Here is an 11,199-nt window from a genome sequence, read left to right on the forward strand (position 1 = left end):
TGTTTGTGGTGTTATGTTGATAACTTGCAGATCTGACATATTTTAATCAAAATTGTGATAAATACATAGGCTACTCATTAATATTTCCAAAATGTCCCCTGATCTTGAATTGCACGTTACTTACTATAAGCTCTGTGGTGTTACCAGAAAAGACAGTTACACTACAGACAGTAACACCGCAGACAAATCAGCCTAAATCCAGACTTTTCTAAAATGGAGGCTGCCATCATGAAATTATCATTCAATATGTCTTCACTGGAAGGACAACTGACCTTCTGTAGCCTACTGTTAACATTATATAAATATCATGAATTTAATTATTTGATTATGACCTAAAGTGCAAATCATTGTTTTCTTTTTCCATCTTACATTAAGCCCTAAAACATTTGCAGGTTTGAGTCCCAGATTTTCAATGTTCTCTTACACTTATGGACCCCACTGCACTTCCCTATCCACATGTAAATATAGACTCTATATGTTAAATATTTTATACTGTTTTATAGCCTACTTATACATATATTTTTGAAGGCAACATATATTTTCGAAGCCTATATATCTTTTATTTTTTAAGATTAGCCTACTTGTAGTGTGCATTAAAAACCATTTGGAACACATAACTCCAAACTTGTTTGGACAAGGACTTTATATTTCCATTACTGAAAGTGAAAGTGAATGGCCAGACAAAGAAGGTTGTGAAAGCGAAGACAGAACCAACCATTAAACACAAAGAGCGAAGGAAAAAGATCAGAAGATTGCACGAAAGACAGAGGATAAAAGTCAAACTGGTCACAGTCAAAGGTAAGCTTGAACATGTATTATAATTTCTTATAATCAACCTTCTTATAATTTTAAATGTACAGTAATTGTATTACAAGGCAAAATATCAAAAGCAAGCAGCATAATAGGTGAAAGAAAGCACAAGCATACTTTTGAACATTTTATCTGACGCACTTAATACATTAATCTGGCTTTAGAGTCCAAATATTTTTGGGACCAGTGTATATTTTTTGCAAATCAGTTTATTTTTTTAATAGGGTTTTGCATTTAACATTTTTATTAGCTGAACGTTCCCACACAGGAGGTATGACAACTACACTTTCTAAAACGGGGGATAGATAAGAGAAAATAAATATATTTTTTAATCGTTTAATATAGGCCTATAGGCTACTGCTAATCAAATCTGTCTAAATTTGCAAAAACTGCGTTTGAATTGAAGCGAATCCACCCAAAGACTTTCGACTGTATATAATGACACTGAGCGTTATCTTTATGAAGTTTTGTACGCGTCAGGTTAGATCGAGTAATTTCTGTGGTTACAGTAGTTGGATATCGAAATAAAGCAGCAGGTGCTGAGAACCTCTCACACGACAACAGCTGCAGGTGTTTTTCCCCTCACTTGCGATTTGCATTGTCCTTATCTTTATGGTGATGCTCTCCATCTCTCATATCGGAAATGCAAACAAGCTCCACTAAATGATATCCAAATGAAGCTTCAGAGACGACAGTGGCATAACAAGGAGTGGCATAGCCTACATTATCGTAATTTAAAACTTGTAGTAGTTCCCGTAAACCCAAATAATCTGTGTGATGAAATCCATTGCACGTCTGTTAGAGGCTACAACATTATGTCTAAAACAAGAACCAATTCAGAATCGAAAGTAGAAGTAGAATTTGGATTTGTTTAATTTTGAATCTGAAATTTAGAAGTATACAACACAATAAAAATAGATTTAGATGGGTGTATCTTTAACTATGGACACGTTTTTCATATTATAGAAATCACAGGGGAATTCTGTTATGAAAACCACTAACATTTCCAACAAATCCTAAATTCTGTGTTGTTTTTAAAAGCATTCTGGAAATGTTAGTGGTGGAAATGACATTGTTGGAATAAAATGGCCAACTGTCTTGCAAAGGATAATTTCATTTTAGATGTCCTGAATAATAATAATGATAAAAAACACACAATCCCATTATAATCCAATAAATTATATTCATGATAAATATATTAATAATGAAAACTTAAGGGTTTAAACCGATTAGTTTTGATTAAAAATCTGGGGCATGAAAGTGCATTCTATCTGTGGAGTTAATGAGTGGTTGATATGTGATGAGTTCAGATATCTGGTGTGATGGGAGAAGACGGTCTGGTCCCCAGACCACGCAGCAGGCTGCCAGTGGTGTGTTCTGCTGGACTGGGGCTTCTCATGCTGCTGTTTGCTTGGCTGCTGGACTCTGACAGGTTCAGAGAGAGAGCTGGAATGATCACTTTTTGCATTACAGTAGAAAGGTTTATTCACAGTATGTGCTTGTTTGCAGAGGAGTGGCTCTTCCATGCAAGGCAAAGGTTAGAAAATTATTTTTATACCATGTATTTCCTTGCAATTTAGTTGCAAGATGTGATGAAATGTTCACTCTTAAAAATAAAGATTTTAAAAGGTTTTTTCTTTCTTTCTTTTGTGCAGCAATGCCATAGAAGAACCATTTTTGATTCCCCAAAGAACCTTTTCCACTATTTTGTGGAACAGAAAGTTTCCATGGATGTTATAGGTTCTTCGTGGAATCATATGCCAAAAAAAAAAAAGTGTTGGATGAAAGTATTCAAAAATGTGTTGTTTCAATATATTATATTCTCTTTTCTAGGTATCGTGACAGAATAAATGAGATCTTTCAAGCTTGCTTTAGAGGGCATGTCGTTTTCGGAATGTGTGCTATATTCCTGATGCTGTTGGGTGGAGTTTCATTCTCTAAAGAACAGTGGAGCACCATAACCCTCATGTGTGCTGTTTACCTGTTACTCAAAAGCTTGGGGTTTCTGGTAAGATTCATCACATGCCCTGAGAGCAAAGTCTAAATCAAATAATTATGTGAAATATATTCAGTACATACTTGTTCAACTGGTTCAGTTACATGCTAAAGGAACAGTATGCAATATAGTCTCAGCCTCCGATAGGGACATTTCCATGCCCTGAAACAAACTATGATTGGTTGTTTGACATGTCGGTCAAACGCCTCATGGGCAGGCCTTGGCCAATGAAATCGGCCATCTATTCCAGACCTTCAGCCGTCAGTCTGAAGGTTTGGCTACGCAATGTGGCACAGCATATTTTCAGTGGTTTTGAAGCGGTCTACACAGAGTCTATAATTAGAGGGTCTTCAAAAAATTTCAGATAGTCACACTCAAAAAGCACAATTTGAATGGTAAAAGACATACAGTCTTGATTTGAAACACTACACAGGAAACATAAAACACCCAGAACTGAAAAACATTTAAAGTACACTGTATGCATTATATAACGATCAACTTAAACCTGTATAGTGTATAACACTGTATAATCTCAGCTGCTTCACTTTTGCTTTCACAGAGACTTGTGGGATTTATCAGGACACCAGATTCTGATATTTAATAGCTCAGAGATATTCAGAATACCCCTGTGGTTTTCTGATCGCAGTTTCTCTCTTCAGCTCAGGTTTCCAACTAAAACCACATCTCATTTTTTTTTATGTATAAATTACTATTAATATTGAATATTACACAATATCATCCTCCACAGCAGCTTGGTTCATTACTTGTTCTTAACTTCAGGATTACTGTGGAAGCTAAAATTCCCATTCCAGCCATACATTTATCTCCATACATCTCACTCAATTATAATTTCTTGCAAACAACTATGTGTTTGTACGGCAATTTAGCTGTGGATTATCAAAAATAAAAACAATTGAAAAAAAAAACTACAAATTAAACAAGTATATAGATTTATCAAAATTGTATATTTCTGTGTTTTTGCAGGGCCCTGCTCCAGTTGAGATCTCAGAAATCTGTGAAATGAAGAAGATGAATGTGGCACATGGTTTGGCCTGGTCTTTCTATACCGGCTACCTCAAATTTGTCCTTCCAGGTACATTCATTAGCACTCTACATGTGAGACCATGTTTATTGAGGCCTCTAGGGAGCAGTAATGACACACTGTTTACTCAAAGGCTGCTAACTTTTAAATAGCTATTAATCATGTCATAGTTCTAACTTAGATTCATTTAAACCAGAAAATAATTAAAAGAAAAGATAAAATTGTTCTTGTGAGATCCTATAAAGTAATAACAAGCTATCTTGTAGTAGACTATACTGGCTGCACAGACCTTAATCAGGGTAGCGCTTTTCATTTTTGACAGTAATGAAAACGAGGCTGTGAGGGATAGACATACAGCAAGTTCAATTGATTGTACTGTTGTTTAACAACAGGGTTAGATGAAAACTTCATAAAACAGTTTTGAAAGTTGAGAAAATTACATGATCTATGACTTTTATATAGTGTGTGACACTGAAAAGATTTCTGAAATATCCCTCACAGCCTCATTTTCATTCACGTTCAATTCAAATCTGACTAAGATAGTCCTTAGCTTAAATAATAAAACATGGTGCTAGCAATACCAAAGTGAATCCAATATAAGTCACTTTGGATGAAAGTGCCAAATAATGTTGTGTATCCAAAACTAAGGAATAGTTTAGCCTAAGGCTGATGATACATGGGGAAAATTTGAGCAAAAAGTTGCCCCATGTATCATCATCTTAATAATATCCTAGCATTATGCATTTCTAAATGTGGTTGACGTTGTGTATAACTTTTTGCGTAACATCAAGGGAGATTTTTGCAGAAAGTGCATAAATAAGAACTAAGGCTCATTTACACAACAACAACAGTGTATTAGAAGTGTAGAAAAATATGACCCTGGACCTCAAAACTAGTCATAAGGGTCCAGTTTTGGAAATTGAGATTTATACCTCATCCGAAAGCTGAATAAATAAGATTTTCATTGATGTATGGGACAATGGGACAATAATTGGCCGAGATACAAAACTTTGAATATCTGGAATCTGAGGGTGCAAAAAAATCTAAATATTGAGAAAATCGCCAAGTTGTCCAAATGAAGTCCTTAGCACTGCATATTCCTAATCAAAAATTAAGTTTTGCTATATTTACAGTAGTAAATTGACAAAATATCTTCATGGAACATGATCTTTACTTAATATCATAATGAGTTTTGGCATAAAAGAAAAATCAATAATTTTGACCCATACAGTGTATTTTTGGCTATTGCTACAAATATACCCCAGCGACTTAAGACTGGTTTTGTGGTCCAGGGTCACATATGTCTTTGAATTTTTAAAAAGTTTTGCATATATATGACAATGTTGTCAAAATGATCCACTTTTGAAATGGCCTGCCAAAACAACTAAAAATGCTACATTATGGTTGTCAAGTACTTGCACATGTCTATAGACCGAACACGTAATACACAGGCGCATGACGTCATTGTTTTCATTGTAGTTCACACAGAGACAATAACAATATTATTTTCAAAAACTTGCACTTTGAAACCCGTTTTCGAAAGTTAGCGTTTTTATGCCCCCAAAATGCCATTATCGTGTAAATGAACAGCCAAAACACAAAATGTTTTCTGTTTTTAGATGAAAATGGTGTCGTGTGAACGCCACCTAAAGATTATTTAGAAATTTTATAACAATGACATAAAATTTGTGTTCTTCACACAAAGTTATTAAATGGCTTCAGAAGATTCTAAATTTAGTGCACAAAACTAATATGAACTAATTTTATGGTGGTTTTGGGGGCAGGGTAGTCCCTGACCACTTTCTGCTTTCATATGAAAGTGTGCAGCGTGCATATTCTTCTTAATTTCAAAGTCATGTTTCAAACGTGTGATTAAATGATGACCCTGAGCTCTAAAAGCATCTGATCATATGAAAGATTCTGCTCTCTTTCTATTTTCACCTGCAGATTTACAGAACAAGGTGAGCCAGTACTCCTCCACCCGGGGGAAACTGAGCTCTCCACGTCTACACATCCTTCTGCCGGTCAACGCCAAGGTTCCAACCAAACCTGAAGAGGAGGACACTAATGTGATCTTCCATGAGAACCTTCCAGAACTGGAGCGGGACACAGCAGGGGTGCGGAAACGTAGCTACAAGAACAGTGTCTACAAGATCACCCAGGACAAAGAGGTGGGCTAATGCTAATTACTGATTATTGAAGTTCTTTGATACTGGACATGATCAAGAACTTTTTCAAAGAAATCATTGCAAAGATATGATATACAGAGCATTTAAACTAGCACCAGTGTGTCCATTGATTGAGAGATAGATCTGTTGCCTGTTAATGCGCATGCTTCTCGTCTGAACTTCTCTGGTGTTCAGGAATTCCATACTTTTAAGTAGGCTGTGTGGTAAGGTTATATGCCAGAACTTAGTGATGAGAGAAACACAATCAACAGAACCAGTTGCTTCACAAAATGATAAACACCACTGGTGACACTGGTCAACTTTCTTTTTTCTTTTTTTTTTCACTTTTTATGTTTTATTGAAAGTGTTATCTATTAAATGCAATTAACAAAGCATCTAATAGTATTAACATTGTTATTTTATTAAACTTGTTTTGTTTGTTTTATAGAGAATTTGGCTAATCGGGCTAGTAGACTATTAACTACAGTACAACTCCTTTTTGTTATATAAATGTGCCTTTAAAAATGTTTACAAATTTATTAAACAGACCAGAGTAAAAACCATACAGACACTTATTCATGGACTCACAGAATCAAACCCTATAGCAGCAAACCACTGAAAATTTGACATTTTTCCACATTATGGTGTAACAAAGCAGTCGTGGCCTAATGGTTAGAGAGTTGGACTTGTAACCCGAAGGTTGTGGGTTTGAGTCTCAGGTCCGGCAGGGATTGTAGGTGGGGGGAGTGAATGTCCAGCGCTCTCTCCACCCTCAATACCACGACTGAGGTGAGACCCTTGAGCAAGGCACCGGCTGCCCACTGCTCCGGGTGTGTGGTCACAGTGTGTGTGTGTTTGTTCACTTCTCACTGCAAGTGTGTGTGTGCACTTGGATGGGTTAAATGCAGAGCACAAATTCCAAGTATGGGACACCATACTTGGCCACACGTCACGTCCTTTTCTTTACTGAAATCACTGAATCACTGAGTTTGGCATTTGCTCTGAATCAACAAATGATCCACAAAAGTTTCAAAGCTTCACAAAGCACTAGCACACACATAACTGAATTAATGTTTTTTTGTTTTGTTTTTTTGCCTTTAAGCTAGGATTACTTTAAGACAAATATAAATGGCTTCTAGATCAAATAAATTGCCTTAAAATAAATGAACTGCCTTGAAATGTGTTATAATATTTGTTTACAAATTTGAAAGACAAGTGGCAGCTTTGATCTTGTATTCCTCACCAACTGAAAATGTGAGCACTAGTGTTGCACTAGGCTATGATAGCTTTTGATAATATTTTGAATTAGATTTTTTAATATACTTTGTTTTCACTTTAATTTGAGTTAAAGTCTTAGTCATTTTGTTATATTTGTTGTGAAAATCCACCTGAAATACTAGGCACCACTAGCATACAGTTTTCAATGAAGTGCATTGAAATAGCAGGGATAGTAGAGTAGGATGGATAATATGCAAATTGAGATGCAGCAACACAACCATTTGACTGTCAAAACAGCATCTCCTTGTGGCTAAAAGCTGCAGTGGCACTGAAAATAAATCCAAGGTCTTACCTTCTTTTTGTGTTCCTGTAGACTTTTAGTTGTGTTCTGGAATACGCCACGCCACTGCTGACGCTGTATCGGATGTCCCATGAGAGCAGTGCAGGGTTTGGAGAAAGAGAACGGAAACAGCAGGTCCTGTTGTTCTACAGAACGCTCAACCAAATTCTGGAAGATTCTCTAGAGTGCCGGAACCTTTACCGGCTCATCCTGCTCAACGGTCAGAATTCAAATTTAAAATAGACTATAAAATCTTATCTGGATAAAATTCTTGCAGTTTTCTCCTACAGTTCTCCTACATCTCTAATACTGAATTTTATACACCTGTTTTTCAGATGAGCATACAGGTGACCCTCATTACCTCTCCAGAGCGATCATCCAGCACCTCAAACAGCAAGACGGAGAGATTCACATGGATCCCATCCAAGAGCTACCGAATGAAGTGCATCCTGTTCCAGAAGAGGGTCCAATTAGGAATTTTAATGGTGTGCATCATGCCACTGATCCAGAAGACCCAATAAGCAAGGACCCCACCCTCATGTTCAGCCAACCACAATCCTTAAGATCTGAACCAGTGGAGACCACTGATTATTTTAACCAACCTAATGCAAAGAGATGAGACTGAATCATGCAGTGCTCTGTGTGAGTTCTTGGTTGCTTGTGTTCAGTCTTAGAATTATTTAATAGACCTTGATGTAATTATAATATTTAAGAATCCATTAAATCAGCTGCTCATTAGCACCCTAATTTTCTCTGTGTTTCCTCTCTGTCGTTTCAATGAGAATGATCTGCCAGCACCCAAATAAAGGCTCATGACACTTGACTCAGTGTTATTTTAGAATAATTTTTATTTTAGTATATTTACTTTAATATTTTAATATTATTATTTTATATATATATATATATATATATATATATATATATATATATATATATATATATATATATATATACTATAGGTTTTGTTAATGTTGTGAATTTTTAGTTGAGGTTTTAGCAATTTCGTTATATGTTTTGGCCATTTTTATTTAGCTTTTTAAAAAAAAGTGTATATAGTTTTACTTACTGTTGCTAAAAAAAATAAAAGAAAAAAAATAAATAAAAAGATGTTACAAGAAATAAAATTAATTTTTGCCTATTAAAAATGTTAACCTTAAAATGAATGTCTTTATTGCTGTGTATGGTTTTTCCCTTACTGAAGAAATACTTATTCTCAATAAATGCTGTTGAAAAATTCCTTGCTTCTTCCAGTGAAACGGCTCTACCCTGACTGACTCTTTCCATGTCCTGCGGCAGAACACTTACAGTGAATGAGAAAAACAAGTTTAAACAAGTCACGATGACAGAGGTGATGCATAACACTGGGAATGATCATTTAAGCTGAATCACACTGCTCGTCCATGACAAACATGTTTAAATCTAACATTCATCCACATATCAAATGTCTTATCCAGTTGAGATAGCTAATTTGAAATAATCTATAAAGAGCTTACTCTAAAGCTAAGCAATTTATCTGAGCAATATTTTTTTTTATGAAGCCATAAACTAGTCCATCAGGTTTCTACAGCTGAGCTGATGTAATTTGGCTGCTGTATAAAATGATTTATCTGACACTCAGATGATAAATGAAAACTAGGGGTTAAGTTTATGCATGGTTTATCTCTGCACATTTGATCATCTTTTTATAGTTTGAAAATGACTTTGAGGGTTTTCATATGAAGTGATCCATATATGCAGCTGATTGAAAGAACATGTCCATCAGGTTTTGATTTGACAGTGATGGATTAACTATCACGGGTTTCACTATCATCTGTTTGTGATCAAAATCAACAAAGACTGTAGTTGTGAGGAGCTGTGAACTGGAAAGGAGGAAAAACTCAAACTATTTCAAAACATATGGTTGAAATAAATCTAAGGTCACATGAATACATTGTCTTAACAGCTGATTCAGTGAAGACACAACCATTTTCTGTACGTCACATTATGAAAGCACTCCATGGTCAAAGGTTTCCAAATAGCTTACTCTTCCTTCCTCATTCACCCACTGAGTAAAACATATACGAGATCTGTGATTCATTTATTCTGCCCTCATTTACATAACTTCTGGAAGGTGCTTTTTCAATTCCTCATTGTAATATCGTAAGATGATTCTCCACTTCTGAGTGGGGCAATGCGACGTCACTGCGCATTAACCAACCACTGGTTGGTTAATGACAGAGAACAAAGGTGAGGTCACAAGGAAAAGTCCCTCATCGTGACTCACAGACAGACAGACGGCAAACAGACAGTTGCTGATGATGCCAGTAAAACTGTAAAAGCACTTTCTAGATCAAACCTGCAGCAGATCAGACTGAAGTCACAGATCTGCTTTCTTTTGGTTTATATTGTATTATTTACTTCATTAAGACATTTCTGTGTGAAAACTGCCAGAAAAAGAAATTAATGTTAAAGAAAAGTAATGTTAAAGCTGCAAATTAAACAGGACCTAAACAGGTAAAAAGGTTCTGTTTGTTTATTAATTCAATGTAATTTGAAATATTAAGGTTTCAAAGAGTGATTGTAATAAGAGTGTAAATGTGTTTCATAGAGAAGGCTGCTGAACTGGATTTTACTGACCGGGTGTTTGTCTTTCTGGTCATGTGAGTCTCACCAGTGAATAATAACACCTCACCTCACACCGTCTGAATCACTTTCTAGAAATCACACTTTTAGTACAGCACTATTTGTTCTGTCCATCAGCATTTATGTGCTTGTGTTATGTCAATTTGAATCACCTGTCACAATGATTAAGACATATATAGGCACTTCTGTTCATTTAAAGGTCACTATCCTTTACACTAAATTTATTTGTTTTATTGATAAATAATTAGGATATTTTTTTTTCATGTTGTTTCAGTGGTTGTAGCTATTTATTTATTTATTTTTAACCAAGGGTCTCAAATGTAATATTCCCATAGTTGTCTGTAATAGGCTATTGTTTGAGAAAATATGCATGTAAAATAAGCAAGTAAAAAATAAATATGGAAGGAAGCGCAGGACTAGTGAATTAGTGAAAAAGTAAAAGTAGATTAAAAATTGTGGAAAAAGAAATAGTAAATATACAAACATGGGGGGGGGGGGGGGATATAATATTCCCATAAATGGCTGCTACGGATGAAAGTAGCTTAGTAATGTTTAGGATATCATATTATTTGAGAATCTGCATGTAAACAAACAAATAGACAAATGAATGAATGAATAAATTAATATTGCAGGACTAAACGTTAAAAGTTGATTAAAACTGTGGGAAAAGAAATAGCGAATTAAATACAATAAATAAATAACAATAAAATAAATAACAATGCTATATTCACATAATGTCTGCTACTGATTAAAAGTTTAGCCGTGTTTATGACCTAATATACTACATGTAAATTACATAAATAATAACTGAGTTAAATGATTAAAATTGTTGAAAAAGAAAAACACTGCGCAGCTAAAAACAATCAAACATATAAAGCTTATAAAGGTGATTTAAAAATGTGGAAAACTAAAATGTGACCAGCCAGATTATCGTAAAATATAATAATTCCATAGGTTTAATAGAAATAGTCTACATAAAATTTAATCCAAAAAGTTAATGTCC

The 11,199-nt window shown here is 35.0% G+C and overlaps 1 protein-coding gene across 1 annotated transcript; it reads left to right on the forward strand.

The window, feature by feature from the left end:
* Window positions 1-664: 664 nt before the first annotated feature.
* Window positions 665-8,396, forward strand: LOC306853498 (stimulator of interferon genes protein-like). The gene is made up of 7 exons (XM_079390968.1): window positions 665-798; window positions 2,121-2,347; window positions 2,644-2,818; window positions 3,791-3,899; window positions 5,796-6,019; window positions 7,608-7,794; window positions 7,910-8,396. Exons 2-7 carry the CDS (start codon window positions 2,133-2,135, stop codon window positions 8,191-8,193), a joined length of 1,194 nt encoding a protein of 397 aa, XP_079247094.1. The 5' UTR covers window positions 665-798; window positions 2,121-2,132; the 3' UTR covers window positions 8,194-8,396.
* The last annotated feature ends 2,803 nt before the right edge of the window (window positions 8,397-11,199 follow it).

The sequence above is a fragment of the Barbus barbus genome, assembly GCF_936440315.1.
Source record: "Barbus barbus genome assembly, chromosome: 33".
NCBI lineage: Eukaryota > Metazoa > Chordata > Actinopteri > Cypriniformes > Cyprinidae > Barbus > Barbus barbus.